This window comes from Triturus cristatus, chromosome 2_2 (assembly GCF_964204655.1).
Source record: "Triturus cristatus chromosome 2_2, aTriCri1.1, whole genome shotgun sequence".
In the NCBI taxonomy this organism is placed as follows: domain Eukaryota; kingdom Metazoa; phylum Chordata; class Amphibia; order Caudata; family Salamandridae; genus Triturus; species Triturus cristatus.
In genome coordinates, this window is record NC_140582.1 from 460,625,282 (window position 1) to 460,648,086 (window position 22,805).

The 22,805-nt window shown below is 43.1% G+C and overlaps 1 protein-coding gene across 2 annotated transcripts; it reads left to right on the forward strand.

Annotated features, from left to right (window-relative positions):
• Positions 1 to 327: 327 nt before the first annotated feature.
• On the forward strand, positions 328 to 22,453 carry LOC146862363 (interleukin-15-like). Of its 2 annotated transcripts, XM_085643261.1 has the most exons (4): positions 328 to 477; positions 574 to 612; positions 8,585 to 8,728; positions 21,955 to 22,453. In XM_085643261.1, the coding sequence occupies exons 1-4, from the start codon at positions 328 to 330 to the stop codon at positions 22,069 to 22,071; spliced, it is 450 nt and encodes a 149-aa protein (XP_085499387.1). In that variant the 3' UTR covers positions 22,072 to 22,453. The 2 variants fall into 2 exon arrangements, 1 of the variants encoding a protein (XP_085499387.1); XR_014978432.1 differs by lacking the exons at positions 328 to 477; positions 574 to 612; positions 21,955 to 22,453 and adding an exon at positions 2,746 to 2,851 and having other exon boundaries at positions 8,585 to 8,716.
• The last annotated feature ends 352 nt before the right edge of the window (positions 22,454 to 22,805 follow it).

Here is a 22,805-nt window from a genome sequence, read left to right on the forward strand (position 1 = left end):
CGTGAACTGGAGGAGTGAGATCTTCCGTCACCAGGAGGGACTTCACCGAAATCCATTCAGAAAAACAACTCTTTCAAAAAATTCCAAATAGTCATCAGAAAGGGAAAAAAAGAAACTAACCTGATTTGCGCTAGACACTCTGAGATACAGCATTTAGTGACAACAGTAATATCTAAACTTTCAAATTTCCACCCCTTACACTTTCCGCTCCATTAGAGGGTATAAATGGGCTCTTTGATTCAATACCAGTACGTCAGCCACTTGGTCATTGTCCAACTGGGAACTTAAATCTGGCTTTTCACTTCAAGTGAAATAAGAACCTCAGTTATGCAGAGAGCACTCTTTTTATGTTCTGCTGTGCTGATGCTGGCCATTTATGCAGAAGGTGCGCCAACTAAAGCCAATGGGAGATCAGAGCAGCTTCTGTTGAAAGCGGCAATGGTGGATGTTAAGCAGCTGAAAAAGGGCCTTCAAGGGGTGAGTAGACCATTTCTTTCATCAGGAGTTCTCTTGCCTTTACAATATGAAAAAAAACCAATTCCATAGAACTGATTTTTTGGGGTTCCCTTTCAGGATATTGATGAACAGCTGTATACACCTGAAAGCGTGAAGGTAATAGAATATTTCTTTCTTTTCTAGCGCTTTTAATAATTGCGAGCCATCATGCTCCATGTCTTTTTTTCAGGAGCAAACATCACGTTTAAGATTAATTTCATAAGACTAATTTAGGGCTGAAAAAGCACCGGGTCTATATCCCTGTGTTTTTTTTAGAACATTTGGACTGTCAATTTCAAGAAATTAAGCCCTATTTGGGATCTTCTTTTCTTTTAATTCTCTTTTTCTGTTTGAAAACGGGGGAGATAGTCCCTTAGCCATCCCCATTCCTCCTACTCTATCCCCAACTCTACCATACTTATGACCCAAACCCACACCATGAAAGGCTACCCTTTTCGCAAACATTAAATTCAATTTCACTAAGATGTAAGATAACCCAAAGACTGTCAATTACCTGTGCACTCCAGTGAGGTTATTTTATGCAATGGTTTTTGCGGTTTCATTTCTATTTGTCTGAGATGTTTGCCCCTTCAAGGTGTTTCCCCTGTTATAATGATTATGAAAGGCCTCTCTGCTACATCATGCCTTTGTCTCAAGAACTCCTGATAGGTCTTAAGTAATGACTGGATTTGAACAGTCTGCACCAGAACACTAACTCTAGGGACTCAGGAAATGAACCACTGCTGACTAGGTTCATAAAATATAACACACACACAGCCACATCAAATGGCTACTAGCTCGAGACGTACACCCAAGGGTTGAGTGGCAGCTCCCGTTGGTCCCAGCGTAAACTGGAGTTTACAGGTACGAATCTCGTACTATTATCAGCCGTTTGATGTTCTTAAAATTAACACTACTGAGTTGGAGATAAGCAAAATTATTATTTAAGCTGAAGGAAGCACCCCAGGTTCTATAAAGTGCCATTTATTATGATCTCAATAGCATTGGTCTGCTATCACTTGATGTTTTTTGATAATGCAAGGGTATGCAATACAAAAGTTGCAATCAAATACATATATAAACAGTTGTAGCACAAACCAATAAAAAAGCAGATAATGTACATAAATGAGCAATTTTAAAATTGGTAGGACAAAGTAACATTTATAAAATGAGAACAAGTATGTGCTTTTGGACAGAATTGATCTGTTATAGAGTAGAAACCAGGCGTTTGTTCTTCAGATATGAATATTCAAATTTATTGCCCAAGATACTGCCATGAATATGTGCAACTTACTCTTGGGGTACTACTGGCTTACTCCTGAATTTTAAGAGTAAACCTAGAGTATTCCTGCCTTACTACTGGAATTCAGGGCTAAACCAGCAGTACAACAGAAAGCCAAAACAAAGTCTTAGTGATTTTGTCCCTTACTGTTGCGGCATGTGGGACTTATTAATGGCACAACTCTTTCAGTACTTTCTTGGGTGACTGTTACTTGATAAGGACTATAGACCCAATCAGAAAATGTAGAACAGTTGCTCCTGTGTTGCTAGATCTGCATTTGGAGCAACATTCTTCTGGGTTTCTTAGTATTCATACAGAATTCCAGGAGTACTGCTGAAAACCTGCGGCTCTTGTAGCTTCACAGAGCATGCACAGGAGTAAATATTTACACATTCATATATGTACCTGGGGGACATTTCCAAATGAAAAATCTAATGAGTCCGTGCATTTGCTATTTTTTACTCCAGGGAAATTAAATTTCCTGTAAAAAAAATCTGTGCGATAGATACACAGACAACGACATAAACACCGATTTCCTTCTTGAATTAACATGTGTAATTACCCAACCGTTTCCAGGGTGGGAAACTACCTGTAAAAGGTTTGGGATTATACACAACTCCAACTTTTGCTGCTAGCCTCGCCACGGAATGCACACAACCGTCCCAGTGAGAATATTTACTGACATGTAAAATTACAGCATGCTGATATAGATTTACATGTGAGTAAATAGTACAAATTCGTATGTATTTTGGGAATAACATTAATCTGCACTCGTGAATGCTATCTGCACAGCCAAGTGTCAGTTCTACAAATGCGTTGTGAATCAAGCGTCGGACTGCGGCACTTCCCTAAAGTTGCAATGGCCCGAAGTTACATAGCACAGCGCCTGCCTGCAGTTGTGTGCCTGTGTAAAATGGCGTTAACGAGATTACTAACTCGGGGACTCCGTGGACTCCTTTCCATGAATCAGCAGCCTACGCATGCGGCGTCACGCACGCTGTGCGTAGAGTAGACCATACAGGGGTTTGCCTCTCAGAGTCCCCCTACTGTGGGCACCGCAGCCGCCAGCAAAAGGTTTGAGTGCAGCTTTTAGTAGCGGGTTTGGAGAGGTGCACATGAAAAAATAAGCGTGGAGCGGAGGCACTAAAATGATTTCACTTCAGACAGTCCCGGGAGTACAGCTGCTCTACATGTAGAGTATACGACGGAAGCTGCTGGGGGTGTGTGGTGAAAAGGTTTTGTTGAGTTTAAAAAGCACAGCGTGTGGCTGCAGCTGACTGCAGTCTAAGAAAGCAGGTTATGTGACCGCAGGCAAGCTGACTGAAAACCGCATTCGGTTTTTCACATGTGCCCTTTTTTTTTTTTTTTTTTTTTGTTCAACTTACTCTCAGACACAGAACTGTTGATGAAGAATAGGGCTGACCGACCAGGGGTCCTGAAACACACTTAAATTACGACATGCTGTTTACTGCTTACGTATGGCTGTGATTTACTGGTGTTTTGGTAAATCACAACAATCCCATCCTACACGTGTGCAAATTAAATCATAACATATTCGGATAGCTGGGGCCTTACCTACAACCCAACAAGGGCTCAGCCAACTGGTGCTCGCAGGGCCGGCTTTAGCACTGGTGGCGCCCAGTGCGATAATGTTTTTTGGCGCCCCTCCCCAATGACCACCTGCACAACGGATTCCCGCACTACCACCAACCCTTAACAGTCTCCATAACCACTGTCACTCAGATGCATTTAATTAGTTTTATAGTGTCACTCATAAAAGTGAAGGGTGTCAGAGCACTTTACATTGCACACACATTACTCAATCATGTGGGTGTAAAGCAATGAATAGAAAACGTTACAAAAGAGAGAGTGGTAGGATTTATATGTCATCCATACTGGTAGGCAGTATAGTTTAGGGGGGCTTAGTCTGGAGAAGCACAAACTCAGAATTTAAAATGTAAGACCATGGTTGGGGATTATCTTTAATCATTGGAATTGATTTCTACCCAAACCAACACTTTGTACAACATTAGGATATTGAAAGTCTGGGGGAAAAAATGAATACGCTCTAATCTATACTAGAAGTCTGCATTTCAGTTAATAGCTCACAGTTTTTTTTTTTTTTTTTAGCATTTTAACTTATAAACTGCAAGTAACAAAAGGAAGTCTCTGATGAAAGCAGTAACCCCCTGACTGATTTATGTTCATTTCATGATTTGCATGGTACACATTCTCTGCAGCAGGCATATTAACCCTCTGCACTACCTTAAGAAGAACCAAAACATCCCCCAGTGAAAACTTCCACTAGACAAAACTCTCTCTCCAGGAAGAGCATCAATCAATGGAGTAGGCTTGACATGTTTATTGTTGGCTGAAAATTGCTGGAGGTCGGGAACGCTGCAGCGGGTGCTTTTAAAAACAATATAAACTAGCTAACAGGCACCCCATGCAAAGTCAGCACCCGGTGCGGTGGCACCAGTCACACCTCCCTGGGTGCTTGTCCACCTTTAAGAGCCTTTGAGGGCCTCAGAGTAGCTTGAGGCGTAAACCCCTGCTCAAAATGTTGGCCTTCTTCGGCCTAAAAGGAGTAGGCGGAACATGGTAGTTACTATATGGCAGGGTACAATGTGATTCAACTTCAAAGGTTGATGATGGGAGAGTATGAGTGACATGCCCGCAATGTTGTAGTGGCAGAGGATGAGCCCACTGCCCAGGAGTCAGTCAGGTCAGCACGAGACACTGCCGTCTGCCTTAAAAGTCTTGGGTGCAGTCTGATTTTCCTGGCTGGCAGGGCAGGGCATGCATTCATCTTCTTATGCTGGTAAAGGAGGATTGCAGGTCATAATGGGAAGAGTTAGCAGCATTAGACCAATTGCCTAGGATTCATCAAGGCTAGTCCAAGAGCCAGTGCTTAATTTGTAAACAAAGAAATGCCAGGGCCCTTATCAGGAGGCCCTGCAGCTTGTACTGCCCACTGGCACTGCCAGCGCTGCCAATGACAGTACCAGTACAACTGCTAACCATGAGGCTCTACAAATGTGACAATTCAGAATAGTTCCGGCCACCCAAAGCTACGAAAATGACTTAGATGGCTGTATTTTAAATATTAAACATCAAAAAAATAGACCAAATGTGCCACCATGTGGTGGCCTGTCCTAAGTGCAGGTGTTGATATTTAAGTCCTGATCACGGGAAACCACCAGCTCAATTTAAGCACTGCCCTGAGACTCTGTTTACAGTGCACAGCCTTAATATGGTAGAGGGTAGTTCGATTTTCCTAGCTGGTAGCACTCAGCATACCTTTATCTTCTAATGCCGATAAAGGCAGAAAACAGGTTACCTCTTCACAAGGAGATGGGTCAGCAGGGCAGGCCCAATTCTCTCGGATTCAGCAAGGTGAGCCTGAACAATCATGATCAGGCTCAGTGTGGTAAGGGTGTGCTCCAAGGGATGATGAAGGCAGATTACAGATCGTATCTCACTAGTGAAGGGACAGAAGGATGGCACTAAGCAGCCAAGAATCAGCAAGGCTAGTCGAAGGCATTACAACAAGCCTTAATATGGTTGGGGGTAGTTTAATTTTTCTTGCTGTCAGGGCTCAGCATACTTTCATCTTTTAATGTTGCTAAAGGCAGATTGTGGGTCATATTTTTCACAATGAGAAGGGCCAGTAGGACGGGCCAATTTCCTAGGATTCAACAAGGCTAGATCAAAATATTGAATTTGTGACCTGCCTCAATGTGGTAGGGAGTGCTCCCAGGGCTCAACGTACTTGTATCTTCTAATGCGAATTACAGGTCATAGCTATGCAACGTGAAGCGTAGATGTTATCAAGTGCCCAGGAATCACTGAGGCTAGCCCAAGACATAGTGACCAGCCCTAAAGCAGTTTAATTTTCCCTGCAATGGACCTGCATAGCCCAAGACCAGAGTTCTTGGATGAACAAGGCAGTCAAGGACTCTGTTCTCCCACAGCAGACCAAAGCGGAATTATCCAATAGAATCAATCAGCACACTCTACTGGCTGGAACCAGCATTATGAGAGAATTACGAGATGTGAAGGACAGGGACAGATATCTACTGGTCAGAGACATTTTAATGTCACAGCAACAATGGTTCAAGGAATAATTTTAAAAGAAAAACTTTTTAGCACAAAACATACAACTGATAAAGGACAATTAATCAAAATAAAAACTGCAAAAGATAAAAAAATACTCCTAAAACACAAAAATAAAATTACAGTTATCAACTGGTGCTCATAGGGTTACACAAGACATACACAGATGGGAAATACAGACTGTAGTGTAAACAAATGACAATGGCAGAGGAAAATTTTACATAAAAATAAGTTTGTCAAGTGACAGAAACAGAACACAATATATGGTTCCTCTTAATTTGCCAAAAGAAGGCGTTGACAGCGTTTTGATCATGTACTTCATTAGGTCGTTATCAGGACAAAAACCAAACATTGAGAGCAACCATCAATTTCAGTTTGTAGACTCTCAAGTGATATTAGAGGACCTCCTGGAAAAACCAATATTCCCGCTAACAATAAAGACAAATGTCAGGATTCGCTTGGCAAACGGGAGTCCTAATGGCATTAGAGTCGGAACCACCTCCAGGCTAAAATCCCCTTTCAATGTAATACTTCTATTATTGCCAGCTCCTCTCACACGAGTTTCCAAGAATTTGAGTGTCTACAAACTTAAATTGATGGTTGCTCCCAACATTTGTTTTTTGTCCTGATGATGACCTAATGAATTGCATGGTCGAAATGCCATTGACGCCTTCCATTGGCAAATTAAGAATAGGCATATATTGTGTTGTTTCTGGTCACTTGACAAACGTTTTTCAGTGTTAATTTTTCCTCTGCCATTGTCCTTTGTTTACACTACAGTCAGTATTTTCCATCTGTGTATTTCTTGTGTAACCATGCCAGCATCTGTTGATAACTGTAATTTTCTTTTGTGTTTTATGAGTATTTTTCAATGTCTTTCAGATAACTGTCGTGGGTACTTTATTTAATCTTTTGCAATGTTTTCTTTGATTAATTGTCCTTTATCAGTTGTATGTTTCGTTCTAAAAAGATTTTCTTTTAAAATTATTCCCTGAACCATTGTTGCTTTAACATTGTTAGTTGGCCCCAGGTTCTGGGGAACAGGGCTGCCCCTGTTTATTGTAATCATCACAGACATTTATGGCATGGGCAAAGTGGGTGCTGGTAAACGGTTCCAGCATTTCCCTGATAGACTTATCAACTGTCTGGCTGAGCAGGCTCTATTCACATATTAGAAATGTTGGGAGGTCACAGAGATTATTTGCAATTATTTTAGTGAAGTGCTGTTGAATTAAAGTATTGAAAACACACGGTCATTATCCTTGAATATTAGAAACAAACATTTAGAATTTAGACCAGTGTACCTGTGCACTATCAGTGACCTGCCAAGTGAGGCACGAAATAACTAAAACTGTATCATAGATTCAAAGGTGTTCTGAATAGGGGCCCCAAAATAAGTTTGGCCCAAGGCCCCAACATCCTTAAGATGTCCCTGTTATTTGCTACTTTTTTATTTTTCGTTTGAAGGCCTCTGGCTCGAGATGAGAGCAGAGATAATGGGCGAGGGAAGGAAGAGTAGAGCAGAAATGGGACAGAGAGAAGTTCGGAAGGGAAGTTAATTTAAGGCATATATATATATAAAAAGTATTCACAAGGCACACAAGTCAAAGAAGAACTAGGCTATGACTGAACAAATTGAAAACTACAAAATCAGTGCCGTGCTGCTCACCTAGGTGAAATAATGGCAGCAGGTTACGTCTCCTTTCAAAAAATGCTCTCTTTTACCCCAAAATGTCTTTCAATACTAATAAGGAAAGCGGAAGTTCTTCTGGGAGGAAATTCTAGAAGCTGAGGACAATGCCTCATTATGTAAACTAGAAAGAACAAGGTATTGGGCATACATGGAGGGATGAGGACAGCAGAGTAACGCTAGGCAACCTTTCCAGCCTTTGTCTCACCCTTGCATGTGCAGCATGCCCAGCTAGCTGGGGTCTGAACTACAACCTGATCAGGGCTTGTTTTGCCTTTGAGACCCTGAAAGAGGTACAGGACGGGAACCGTGCTCAAAATGTTGGCTTTCTTTGGCCTACCCGGAGAAGATGAAACAAGGGCCCCTGCAGCTAAGTTGGTTAGTCTTTAACATATTTAGAAGTTGTGCATCTATGTCTCATAGATCCCATATCACGATAATCACACCTCAGTGGTCATCATGCACAACACGATAACCCTTCCCATATAGGCTCAAAACATGCTCCAAATCACACGCCCCACATGGAGTAGATTGCTATACGTGTGAGTAAGCGCTTCAGCACCCGAGATAGTAAGTGCTATACAAATGCTATAATACAATACATGTAAACAGGCATGGTATTGACATATATTAAACATTTATGTCTATTTTCTTAAGCCTACAGATATGCTTTTCAAACATAACAAATGTATGATTAGCAAAATTCCGGCTTACTTTTTTCAAAATGTACTTTTTTTGCCTTTATCCAAAATACTTTCATGGGCCCTATCCCCCTTCCTAGAGACCTCTTTGAAATGTGCACACCTTTTCTGTGCCACCTATGCCAGATTATTCAGGAGTAAGATAGACACGCAGAAAAGTGCTATAGATGCATTGTGTAATGCTTGTCTGTTTTAGCATTTTAATATCTCTCTATATATATTAATCTATGTGATGAAAGATGAAGTTGTGTTTTAAAATTTCAAAAGAACAACAAACAGCCCAGGTTCTGTTTCTTGCAGCCCGAATGCCGAAAAGTTGCCCTGGAATGCTACATAAAGGAGATGAACGTGATTCGAGCGGAGTTGAGGCACCTGGGTATTGTCGAGGGTGAAACCCTCTTGACACACATCAACCATTTTGAGAGTAATGCCAAAGGAGTTATGGTAAGGATTCCCACAAACAGTGGTGGCAAGCACAGTGGGCTATACATGCACATCCATCATGGGTGTTATGGTTCAATAATGAATTCAGGGGCTTCTGGCGACAAAGTAAACAGGAGGCTGAATGGTTTGGAAATGTCATAGGAATCAGACATAGCTTTATTGGACCAGGTACACACTATCCATTATGTGTTTTTGTACTATATGTTTATTTTGATGCAATGTGGATGCAAAATAAGTTGTTCATAGGAGGACAATGTATTTTCCAAATAAATAGTGACTAAGCTGTTTAGTTGTCTACAATAACAATAAAGGAGCATGTTTATTTATGTCGTTGGAAGATGAAGTTAAGTGAAGACATGTTTTGCTGTGGTCAGCACTTTGTTTGTAGATGTAGAGTGCTTTAAAGAAAAGCTACGGTCTGCAAGGTCCAACTAACACGGGGTTTTGCATGGAATTAGGATGTTCAGCTTTTGCTGACCTGTTATGATCGTTCTCATTATAGAAAGGGCAATAGTGAAACGCAGCATTGTGGCTTGAGGCTGTCATTATCTGAGCGGGTTGCCATTCTACTTACCTGGAAAGACAGAAATCTTCCCCACAATGGGTAACATTCATATCTCATGGAAATAATGTCACACCCCGTCCTGGAGCTCAACGCTATAGCAGTGGAGAGTGGCAAATTATGGAAAATATTTCATAGTCAAAGCATATCTCTGTAACATACCTTCATATAATCATTGCATTTTGTACGGGAAAAATCAATACAACTGAATATATTCTGGTATTGCATACATCCATGATCAGGCCAACAATGATTTATTTAGTAAATAGGCACATTATTTCTAATTTAATATTTGTTTCATAACATGTAGAACATCCATACATCCTTTGTACTTACAATTGAGCTAGTGTAGGGTAATGCGCGCTACACGCTGTATGTGACAGGTAAGATGGCATTAAGTGTTTTGGTCAATTAGAATCCATCAGAACCATCTATCAGAAGAACAGTGAACCATGATACTCAGTAACGCATCATACATGATATACTGTGTATTCAGTTTTAAAACGGTGTTCGAGTTGGTCAGTGGAGAGACCGTTTCTTCAATCCAATCAAATTAACTTTACTCGGCACACAGCCGCAAAAGTTTAGACAAACGAACAATACAAATTTAAAAGAAATTTTCTTTTCTAAAAAATATTTTAAAAAGATAAAAGTTCCTTTGCAAGCTAAGATCATACTTATACATAGGTTTAATAATGACCATAGAATTTCGAACCAATTTGACAAAAAAATTAAAATACAAATCATTTCATCTCCCCATCCAATTATTGCACTTCATAGCGTTTCCTGATGCCCATCGCTGTTTTAATAAAAATTTAACACAGCAGTGCAAATAACAGGATTGATCAGTGATTGCAAATATCTGTACCACTCAATACAAGTACATGGACGAATATTCATTAGTAAGGTTACCAAAAATCTACTCCTTGGTTCTTTATAAAGTGCAAAAAGAGTAAAGTGCAAGGTGCTCTGGGGAGTTCTATTGTCGCATGGGCAGGAAATAAGGTTGTCCATCCACCCAGATTGTTTGGGAAACGCTACCAAAAAGTGCAAAGTGCTAAGGCAGAATCTTGTTAAAAGAAAACGTATCTGACTATTCGTTGTAAAGGATAGGTAATATTGCTGTTTGGGCAGCTAGGGCCGGGTACCTCCAGTGGTAAATGACGCAAATTTGCCCAGACAGTATACTCCTCTTTATTATACCCTTCGCGTTTGTGGGGATACTCGACGGGATGTCAAAGTAATCACCCAACCCAATCTCGGATAACCTATCCCTCACAAACCGAAGCCGGGGGATCTTCACAGACTTATCCAAATTAATACAATCTTCATTAATCTCCCTGGAAAACTGTAACTCTTCTGAGACCCAAATTTTGGCCCACAAGAGCAAGGGGGCAGCGCCAATGCGATCTTCTATGTATTCCATCCCCACTTCTCGATGAGAAAATGAGGTTGCAGAGCTGCTTGGAATCATCAGCAGACGTTTTATAAACTTATTCTCCACCACTTGTAGCGAGCAACTTCTTTGATGGCCACATACGATGCAACTGACATGCATTTTGCAATATATAAGGTAACAAGCTCGGGCACTGGCTTGTGGCCTAACTTTCAGGCAAACCTGAAGAGCCCCTCCACTACTCTACTTGTCGGTCGTGCCCTAGCCGTGATCAGGGAATCCCATTTCATATCCTTGCTAACATGTTCCCCAGGTATGCAAACAGTTACACCCTTTCAATGGACTTACCCCTTACATTAAAACTTCTGGTTTTGTTTAAATTTCTTTTATTGATTTTCAAGAAAAAGGATTCAACGAACAAGCCAACATGCTCTGTGTTCATCGGAATGCAATCCGGCAGTGGAATTATTACATTTGGCAAATTATATGACAACAAGAATGAAAGAAGGACACCCTCCCTCCTTCCCCACCCTCCTCCCCCCATGCGACAGGTATACCTCTATGAGCTGGGAATGTCAAGATCGAGCCGGAACCGACCCATATAGGAGAGTACACTAGGTATCAGGAGTGTTCAGGGTTAGCTGCTTGGGGGGTTCTGCAAGTCTCAGGAGCCTCAGGTATTTGGGGCAAGTGAGCTCTGTGAATTCTGACATCAGTAGCGTGAGGAAGGGTTCCCACAGGTAGTGAAAGGAGGCCCCCGGATTCGTCAGAGAAAGTGAGATCTTCTCCATCCCCAATATGCCCCACAATCTGTGGAGCCACCCCAGTCTAGTTGGGACCGTCTTAGTACCCCAGTAGGCGAGTATGTTTTGAACCGCTGCCCCCAGGGCTAGTGCCATCTGTTTACCCCTCCGGGATTTAAGGGGGAATGTAATAGCGTTGTGAATTTACATCATCAAGGATCTGTTGCCAATATGCCGCAAGGGGAGGACAGTCCCACAGCAAGTGAGTAAGGGTCCCCAGTGAACCGCAGGCTCTCCAACATTGCGGACTGCGGGAAGGGTTACCTCTATGGAGTCGAACAGGGGTTAGGTACCAATAGATGGCCACTTAAGTGGCTGTCTCGGTGGAGGAGACATTGCGAGCTGTACGTAGGGCCCTATAGTAAATATCGTTCCATTCTTTCTGCGTCATGGCTCTGCCTAGCTCCCCTTCCCAACATCAGGGGTGCATTTGGTAAACTTATATAAGTCTGAGGTCAAGCGTGAGTCATTATAGCGTGTGAGCAGCCATTTCTCAAATGGAGTGAGGTGTCTCTCCGCGCCTCCCGCACGTCACCCTGTAGAACCCAGTGTCGAACCTGTAGGTAGCGATAAAGCTCCGATTTCAGTATGTCCTGATCCTTGCGAAGGTCGGTAAAGGATCGGGGCCCAGAGAGATAAAAAAGGTGACCTATAGGACGGCATGCTTCCTTAGTCCAGTGACGGAACCTCGCAGAGTTCAGACCTGGTGTAATGTCGGGGTTATGAACTATAGGTGTAATCGGAGACGGAAAGGTCGTAAGCCCTCTAGAGGCAGCGACCCTGTCCCAAGCCAATAAGGTAGGGTGAGTCACCTTGGAGAGGTACAGGTTCCGAGGTCTCCCTGCGCGCGCGAGGAAGGGAACCCCCCACAGAGGCTGACCAGCGAGAGAGATATGCATAAATAGCCAATGCTTCTCAGACTCCGGGCGGGACCACTCCACTAGTGCGCTCATTTGGGCCGCTCGCCAGTAAGCCTGTAGGTCAGGAACCCCAAAGCCCCCCTCGACAGGGTCTCTGTAGGTAAGCTCCCTACTTAGCCTGGTCCTTTGGTCCCGCCAGATAAAACGTTCTATGTCCCTCTGCATTGAACGTATGATTCCTGTTGGGGGTACTAGTGGGAGTGTATGGAACAGATAGAGAATTTAGGGTGATATCACCATTTTCATAGCTGCTATGCAGCCCAGCCATGATAGCGAGTGTGGTCTCCATTTCTGAAGGGAATATCGGACCTGCCGTAGAATGGCCATGCAGTTCGTCTCATTGGTAGCCTTTATAGTAGCGGAGACTTGCAAACCTAAGTAAGGAATTGAGTCATGGGTCCACTGGACCGGATAGGATCGCTGTAGCAGCCCCAGTGTCCCAGGCTTCAAGGAGAGATCTAGGGCTTGTGACTTGTGCACTTTAATCTTAAACCCGAGGCCAGTGCAAACCTGTCCAGTTCAGCCAGTAGTGCGGGTAGGGATTCCATAGGGTGCTCCAGCGTGGCCACCACGTCATCCTCATATAAGCAGAGTTTGTGTTCTGTCCCCCCGAAACGTGCCCCCTTGATGTCAGGATCGTCTCGAACTCTTTAAGCCATGGAATCCATATACAGGGCAAACAGGAGCAGTGACAGAGGACAACCCTGCTTCGTCCCCCTGCATGTGGGAAAGGCCGACGAAACAATTACGTTCACTCGCACCGCAGCAGTAGGGTTCGCGTAGCCACCAAAAACCCAGTCGATGAAGCGGCTGGGAAGGCCAAAGTGAATCAGCGTCACCTTGAGATACGGCCAATGGACCCTGTCAAACGATTTCTCAGCGTCAACAGAGAAAATCATGCGTTCCGCCGGGAAGGGTTCAGATCTGTCCACCAGATGCAAGAGCTGTTTGGTATTGTTAGAGCACTGACGTCTGGGGACGAACCCGGATTGGTACGGATCTATCAACCCGGGTAAGTGGCAAAACTTCTGTTTTTAACCTTTTTTGGGCCGCATACCATTATGTAAGACTTTGAGAAATGTACCCTTAAGTCTAATGCCGCCATAAAATTTGTAAAGGCGTCCAGGGAGGTTTGGAGGCTATTGGCCGTCAAGGCCATAAGTACAGTATTGTCCGCATGCATAAGCAGCGAAACTGTCTGACCTTTAATGCGAGGAAAATCGATTTTCTTGCCTAATAAAAACGCTTCCAGGCCATTCGTATAGCTTAAAAAACGAAAAGGAGCTAAAATGCACCCCTGCCGAACTCCTTCGTTTGAGGCAATAGGCTTCGTCCTTTCCCAGTGTGGTCCGAATCTTATGGAAACAGATGTGTTAGTATGTAGCCTTTTAAGGAGCAGGATTAGTGCACTTTCAAAGCCCATTTCTGTCATTAGTGCCCACAATTTCCCCCTGTTCACAGTATCAAATGCACAGGACAAGTCCATGAAGGAAAGGTGGATAGAGCCACTCTTTGCCTTCATGTCGTTGCCCATGATCAGAAACAAATTTAGGCACTGCCCTGTTGTTCCCAATCCCCACTGGAAGCCATATTGCGCTTTTGAGATAATCTCCTTACTAGTTGCCCATGTCTCTAGTCGGGCAAGGATTAACTTACCCAGTACTTTAGCGGTAGAGTCAATAAGGGAAATAGGCCTATAACAGGCAGGATAATTTCTATTCCCTTTTTAAACAGGGGTACAACTATGGCCCCTTTCCAGGATACTGGAATTGGACCAGGCACCACCGATTTAAAAACTTGAGTTAGCAGGGGTGCACAAAGATTTATAATTAACTTAAAAAGATCTAGTGGAACTCCATCTGGGCCTGGAGCCTTCCTACTAATCCCCTTTGCGAGTGCATCCTCCACCTCAGTCACCGTAAGTGAGGCACTAAGCTCTACTGCCTGTGCCATATCGGCCGGGAGCTCCTCATTAAGCATCGACAGCTCCCTGCCATTTGGATTAAAGATAGGCGCAAAATGTAGTTCCCAGGTATCACCCGGGATCAATGACTCCATTTTTCCTGCTTCCTCAGTGAATTGGGGTCGATTGATGATGGCCCAGAAGCTTTTACTATCTCTAGGAGCGCTAGCTCTCTCCAGATCATCCCACGCTATGCGCCTCAGCTCCTCTTTTCTTTCACTGATGGTGGTTTTATAATGGCGTCTCCCGCATTTTATTTGTACTCTGTAACGGGGCTGTGTCTGGAGGGAGGTTTTTAAGATCTTGTGGGCTCTAGAGCATTCTGCATTAAACCAGCGGCTCTCACGGTGCTGGTTGGGCCTAGCTGGGCATGTTAATCTATTAGCTACATTAATGCAGAGCCGTTCAAAGTTCTTTATAATTGTGGATGAGGAAGAGTCTTGCTCCAAACAATCCATGAGCAGGTCGAAGTTAGATCTAACTATTTCCTCCTCAAAAAGTGTTGGATTTATTTTTCCCCAGTTTACACTTACACCTATGTTGCGATTATAATCAGTCAGGCGACCATCCCCCCTGTGGTTCTGGCTATTACTACAAGTGAAACAATTAGTGGGTTATGGTCACTAGCTATTTCTGGATCCACATGAAAATCACATACCAGTGAGGAGCACTCCCTAGAAATAAACATGAAATCAATAGAACTTTCCCTACCCCGCCAACAAAAGTAGGGCACTGGACTGAAAAACTATTAAACAGACTGTCCAAGTTGTTCTCAATGATAATGGTATTCAGTGCCTCTCCCCACGGGGTGTGAATAAAATGTGCCAAAGGCTGATCATCTGTGTCCAAGAGACCACAAACTCATTACTGTATTCACAGGATGTGCAATTAAAATCCCCCACCCATAAAACACATAAAGGTAGCCACTTCCCAGAAACATTAGCGATTGCCATTTGCAAGGCTTCTATGAGATGACAATTCTTTGGGTCAAAAATATTATAGTATCAAATTACAAGAAGGTCTCTCACCTGGAGCATGTTAACAATCATAATCAATTGAAACCACTGAGAGGATCCTACACAAAAAACTTTTATGTAACCAAATCTAACTGAGAATAAGGTTATCAACCCTCCTTTTGCCCTCCCCAACGACGATGCTGTGGCAGGCATATCAAGGGCCTGATAACCATCCATCTGTATACTTTCTTTAGCAAACTTCTCCTCTAGACAGAATACATCGAAACCCCTAATGAATTCCAACCAAACCTCATCTGTTAGTTTCAAGCGAATACCTGCTATATTCCAGATTAGCTTAACTGGGGGTATAGAGTGAGTCAGATCCATATCAGGTGATATGGCTAGTGAGACCAGTGGACTGGTCACGGGTGTCTGTAGTGTCCCCTCCCCCGGACACCTATTATCAGGGGTTATATTTACAGCCGCCTTGCAAAATGTCAGGCTATTCATGTTCTCCTTCCCGAAGGACCAGCGGAATTTATGATATGGTCTTTGTGGGGCTTTGTGTTGCCATATGTCTCCTTGGTCCTAGCTCCCCCTACATCACCATATAGGTGGCCTTTTATATCATTATCTATGTACCCACCAGCTTGTCTAGTTAGCCAATCAATCTCGGTTAGGTCTGAGAGTGCCTCATACCTAGTAGGGTGAAAGGAGGAGGGGCGCATAGGGGCATCAATGATGTGTCTGGGCCGAGTTGGCCATATGCTGGGGGGGGGGGGGGGGGGGGGGCAAAATCTAACTAGGAGGGTAAAAGAAACCCAAAGGTTGAGCCTTTATCTGTTTGGTAGGTGAGTCTTTCAACTGGTTTAGGGCACCGTAGACACACTTCGCGTCGCTAAAATTAAGCACAACACAGTCCCCTCCAATGCTTTTCTTAGTGTCGCCAATCCAGCACACCCGTCTAACCATAATAATGTGCTCAAACCAATTAAAATGAGGTGGTTTTTTTTTTTAGAGCACCAGTGAACTGCTTCATTTATAAGGCTCTGGCTTCTTTTTGATTGGGAGATAACCTTGGGACCCCCGTTAAAATCAAGGTATGGGGGTACTTTCTGGGGGCAGGTGTAACCGGTCTAAAATCCCACTCCCGCCTGGGGTGCCATCTAAGCAACTGTGAGAATTTATATCTCTAAAGGAAGATCTACCCCATCCTCAAATTGGAAGTTTTGGGGGACAAGACGCCCTGACCCAGGTGTTGGCTCTGTGGGAGGGAGTTTTCATGAGGAACAGGATTCTCTGCTAGCTCTACCAGTGTGCTAGTGTTTGTGGTCTCTTGTATACGGCCATGGTGTGGGGGGATAACACTAGGGATAAGTGGTACCTTCCTAGGGGCCACCCTGTCAGATATAACCTCCAACCGGTTGCCTCCATGCCCTTTGGCTATACCCCTTGCCGATAAGCCTTTCTCAGTTGAGATATGTGGTGAAGTTACTTCTACTGGTACTAAGGCTTTACAAACAATAGTTAGCTGCTCCTCAATGTTGGTTAGTCTCACCAAAATTGGTGCCAGAACCTCCGGAACTAAGTTGCTCAGTTTTCCAGTTAAAATATGAAGCCCATCCATCCCAACGTCAGCTATCCCTCCAGTAGACGACTTAACAACTTTTCCTGCAGTGTGAGTTTGTTTAGATCTTTTTGTTTTGGGCGACTGATTGTTCATCTTATGGGCAGTCCCCACTCTCTCTGTTCGCTTCCTCTTTCCTCCTATCGCGGACAATTTGCCAGGCTCCGTCGATGTTATGCAAGGGCTTTCTTCAACATCCCATGGCCCTTGTGACTCACCCTGTGATAAGAAAATTACAGTGGGAACAATAGGGACTTGAGACCTGTCCTCCGAGATACTTTCTACTGTACCAGTATGGGGGTTGTTGTTTGGGAATAATGGCTGGTTAACAGGCGGTAGTTCAGGTGGTGGAGCCAGGGAAAGTCTACGTTCCGCGCGCTCCATCTCCTTATTAATACCTCCCACCGCCTTTTGCAGGAAGCCGTCAAGAGTGGTATTGGTGGTTTTCTTGGCCGGAGTGGGCTTTCGCTTCCCCATGTTGTATTAAGCCAACGCCTTTAAATAGCTGTCATTCAAGAGCTAGTACAATAACGTTACCTTACGTGGTCCTTTGTGATCTAAACGAGAGTTAACACCTCAAGACCGCTTGCAAGTAGCCCACATTACAGGACCAAGAGAGCAGGCCCAGCCCAGCCTCCTCCGGGGTCTGACTGGCGCAGACGTGAGCCCGCGGCCAGTTTTGAAGTGCCTCCTGGCACTGCTTATTGATGCTGGCAGCCAGGCGCCGCAAGGGGGCAAGGGAGGCTGGTTGTTGTGGTCCCCCTGGACCAAGGAATCAAACAGCAGGTGAGGGCGAGGCTTTTCTCTTAGAAGATGCTGCTCTCAGAGAAGACACTCCTATCACAGAAGGATCTGCTCTGAAGGAAGGCCTTGCCTCCACAGAAGGTGCTGCTCTCACAGACGACGCTGCTCTCATGGAGGGCACTGGGTTCACCGAAGGCCCAGCTCTGTCACATTCTGCTGCACATGAAGAGATGGCACAGGAATCAATGTGCAGCCTCAGACCTCCCTAAAATAGAAAGCAGGGAGTGTGGCTGTCCTAAGTGCAGCAGCAGGAGTGCGAGATCAACGAGCAGGACATCTGCCAACACAGATGGGGCCCCAGCTAATTCCCGCCGGCCCAGCTGGCCGCGTCTAAAACGCGGATAGAAATGCAACAAGCACTAAATTAATGATGGCGCTCCGCCACGCATATCATTTTCAATCCATTTAATTGGGATTATCATTGTTGTAGGTTAACCCCTGAACAGGACATATTAGGCAACGTCCACCCCAGTAGTACGCCTAGGCCCATTCCATCATAAGTGAATGTCCAACAGACAATCGTGACCCAGGCTTGCGCTTTTGCAGGGCCCCAGGCTTCTGCTTCCAATTTAATTATTTGTTTATTTTTAGTGTACAATGTGAGTCAGTCATTACGGTCAGGCCCAACAATGCAGCTGTTACCCAATTACACGATCATCACTAGAGCAGGGCTGTAAAGAATACATATTTAGATTATGCAGTAGCTGTGTGCTTCCACAAAAAAAGTGCTTGCTTGTCACAGCTGTAAATCATGTTGCTTATTTATCCAGCTGCTTAAGCTTGAATTTCAAGGAACACACGACACTGGAATGTTATTAAAGTGCCTCAGATAACTAGATTGTTTATGTTGTATTTCTCTCTGAAAGAAGCACAGATAGGAGGAGGGCAATCATTTGCATACGTGGATTTTTAGGTCTGGCTTGACAGTGCAATTGTCACCCGACGTTCTATCCTACATCAATATTATTCAACAGTTCTTTGCTTCCACACAAATATAGATCTATTTGCAGGCTATTTAATAATAGTGCTTCCCCTTAATGTACAACATTCCTTTAAAGCCAGACCTATTGACATTTCCAAGGATTCTCTTTTTCAATTAATAATTATAAGGTAGTTCAAGTGGAAATGCCACTAAAACACAAGGATGATGTTTTTTATACTTTGAATAATGTGCTTGTGCAAGATCCTCTGCCGCCTGGTCTAAACAGAAGTGAGTCCACATGTAGATTGTTATTCAAGTGCCACCATAACGTCTGACAAGCTTCCCCAAACATGTTAACAAAAACAGTGCAAGGAATGCAGCCACGTCATAAGAGAAAGATGAAGAACTTCCTTGTAAAACTGTTCAATAATATCTGCGTTATATTAAATGTTCATGATATATAATACTCTTAAAATAGTCTAGCCCACTCACAAAAATGCTTGAAATTCATTGCACTCAGTAATGGAGAAATCTATATCCTATTTTCTACTTGTGGCTAAGTAGTTGATCCTCTCCAGGGCTCAAAATATCTATTCGCCCACATGCTATGACATTTTAGCACCTACTTGTCAGTACTGGCAGTGAACTTAAGCTGAAAGGAACAGGTGTTCTGTTCATTTGGAAAGTGAATGAGCAATAAAGACACCTTTAAATCTTGTTTTTTTGTTGACACATTTGCTGTTTAAGGACAGAGGTCAAATGTAAATTTGTCTTTTTACTAATTGTTTCCTTATCTTATCGTGGAAATTCGTGTTTACTCGATTTTCTCTAACTACAATTGGAGGTTTTTGTCAAGTGAGCCCTCTGACAAGCTTTGTGAAACAAAAGGGTGTTTTTTTCTAGTAAACAACATTTAAACAGCTTGTAAATGAATAGTATAAGTATTTCAAAATATATCATGAATTACGAAATAACTTTTTTTGTAATTCAGAAGTGTGATGCAAACAAAGGATAGGAAATTGGAGCAAAACAAATCAGAACACTTTACTTGGTGATATGTAGATGACAAATATTTGCAGAAACTCGATTTCTAAACTTTATACACTATCGTTTTATCAGTAAAGCCACGTCAGTGGGAAATGTGGCCATTTCAATAGAAATCTGCTGATTGCAAACAAGTATGCTACCACTTCATGCTTCAGATATATTTTTTAAATGATTTGAGAAACATTGCTACCCCGCCTTGATGACAATGTGGTTAATGAACTAAGAGGCAAGTCAGTGGTCATGTGTATCCTATGTGTGGCGAGATTTGGATTATAGAGCAAAGTTTTAGTCTATCAAATCAAACAAAAGTGGTTTTTGTACAGGAGATATGATGAACTTGTGTATTTGAAAGTGCTCCCTTATGTGATAAAGAAGAAAATGGCAGCTCAGTGAATTAAAATATTTGCCCAGGATCACACAATTTGAAACCAGTTTATGGGTCAAGAGCATTATAATTAGGCCAAGTGGATTATATCACTAGACCTGCAGGTCTAGTAACATTTTTATGATTTTTGTAAGCCTGCTCTAATTCAGGAGGAAGAAGCAAGTACCTGCTCTCGAATTATAGATCGAAAGACCTTGTAAGCAAATAGGTCATGAGAAGTTGGCATGCTTTTTGCAAGGTCAGTAGAGACTTTTCAATAAACTATGGACCAGATTCTAGAAAACCTTAATCAAGACTTTTGGGGGCTAACTCACCTGGTCAGACTGAGAGTACTAGGACTTTTAAGCAAAGAGACATACCTAAACATACCGGGAGAATCGCTAGGTAAACCAAGAAAAGAGGATTTAATTTTTCAAAGCTCATGGACTTTCTGGGAATTTGATTCCGTCATGAGCATCGGTTGAGCTGTGCTCATGACGGAACCGTTCCGTCATGGCCCCGCCCGCGCTCGAACCCTTCAGCACCGCGGGGGAATCCGCGCAGCGCTGAAGGGGTTAACAAAAGAGTGCTCACAAATTGTAAATAAAACATTCAGTGTAAGATTACATGAGAAAGGGGCAGTCCTAATGGGAGGTTACAACAGTAGAAAAGGAGGGACTACTAAACAAATTAACAAAACAAAAAAAAAAAATTTTCAAAAGGCAGTCAAATGAGCCAATTAAAACATGGGAGAGTGGGGGCGGGGGGAATGGGCGGAGATACTGCCCATATCTTGAATACAGCATGTCTCGAAGAGACAGCGCATGCGCTATCTAGGTGAGACCTAAAACAAGCATTTCCAATGCAATAGGTCTTGCATTTGCAAGATTTTAAGCTATTGGCATTGTAAATGACAATGCCTTTTATTTATCTGTTTTGATAATTAACACAAATAAAAGGCATTGTCATTTACAATGCCAATAGCTCAAACTCTGTAAATGCAAGACTAATTTCACTTCAAAGACGCGGTCGCCATTGTCACGGGCTACTTTGAAAGTGAAAGCGTGCATGGCATGCTGAATGTTGCAGGAAAGCATGATGTGCCTGCAGTAGGAGAAACTCAAAGAAAATAGTGCTTACAAACTAAATAAGACATACCGTGTAACAAAATATGTACAAGGGCCAGTCCTCATGGGAGGTTACAAATGAAGACAAGGCAGTACTAAGCAGGGACTAACAAGCTTATTAACTAATCAGAAGCCAGAATTTACAAAGGACAATGACACAAGCCAATGAAAAATGTGGGCAGAACTTCAAGTCGATACTCTAATACATTATGCCTCGCAGAGCAGCGCATGCGCTGCCCAGGCTCGACCTAAAACCCCACAACAGAAAATCTGCGATGCCTCATGCGAGTGTCCATGCAGACGTTAGTACATGCACCCCAGTTCCCTCCCGCGAACAGAAGGAAATTATCTGCACAATGGCCCAGTGTGGACAGAACGTACATGAATGGACCTACATCCATGGATGTCAATTAGGGGTAACAGGCTAATATCCACTGCTCTTGTCTTGCCATTTGATAGCCCTAGCCTAAGGGGGTATGGAAGGCAGCTTTAGGAAACAAAAATAAAAAAGGTTTTAAGGTTCAAATACCTTGCCGTCGCCACTACAAAGTATACTGTGTTTGATTGGAGGAACAAGAGGTCATTTGTGTAGTGTCATCAGGGGTCAAAGGGTGCGCAATATCACTTCTGCTTCCCAGTGCATGCCACATATGTTTATATCACTAATTGCTGCAAGAAGGGAATTGATGCTTTTTAACACTTCAAAGTGATGAGTTGTTAATGTTTTAACTGCAGGAAACCATGCCACCCTCTGCCCCACACTGCATGCAGTGCATCAAACACAAGACGAAGAACCCAGAGGGATTCCTGTCTGGACTGGTGGCATTTCTTCAATCAATCTATGCCTCCTGAGGAACAGGAGGTGTCTACACAAACGGAATGACTACTTCTACAGTGGCAGCAATGTTATTTATTAAAATAATTGAATTATTTATTTATTTTTCTGTGGTTAAATAACTCACACTTTCTCGTAAGATACATTGGTCATGATTTAGACTTGAAGTTTACTAATCACCAGCGAGAACTACAGGTTTCAAAGATGTTTGAAGTCCAAGTTACTATGCATTATTTATTTTGCTGCTACGGTCAACACAGTTATTGAATTGTACAAGTGGCGGGCACCTGACTGGATGATGAATCTGTGTGGCACATCCAAGACCCACTATCACACATTAGGTAAATAACGTACATATTGAGCCAACATGATTATCAATCATAGGTATTTTTGCGGAATGTGCCCTGCAATGTGTATGTACTAATGTAATAAAAATATATGCAATTCAAACACTTTTGTGCCCACTATGTGTCACTCTAGCATTGAAAATGAAAAACATTGGTATGATACTTTGGCTGCACTTATGAACACATGCGACACAGGGCTGCGTGAAAACACACAGACCCGTGTTCCATAAATGGGAAGAAGTGGTGCAGTGCCGGATTTCGCAAGAGTTCTGAGTCCATGATGTAATCAGTAGGGCTTTCGCTAAATAAGCTGCATTAGCGTTGTTCTACAATACAAAGGCAATCCAACAGTGCCTTATGGAAAATATGGGCCCGATTCACAGAACTAACTTAAGCCAAAATCC

Coding starts and splice junctions, on each gene's coding strand:
- LOC146862363 (XM_085643261.1), top strand. CDS start 328: ATGCAGAGAGCACTCTTTTTATGTTCTGCTGTGCTGATGCTGGCCATT. Junction 478..573: donor TGAAAAAGGGCCTTCAAGGG/GTGAGTAGACCA, acceptor GTTCCCTTTCAG/GATATTGATGAACAGCTGTA. Junction 613..8,584: donor ATACACCTGAAAGCGTGAAG/GTAATAGAATAT, acceptor TGTTTCTTGCAG/CCCGAATGCCGAAAAGTTGC.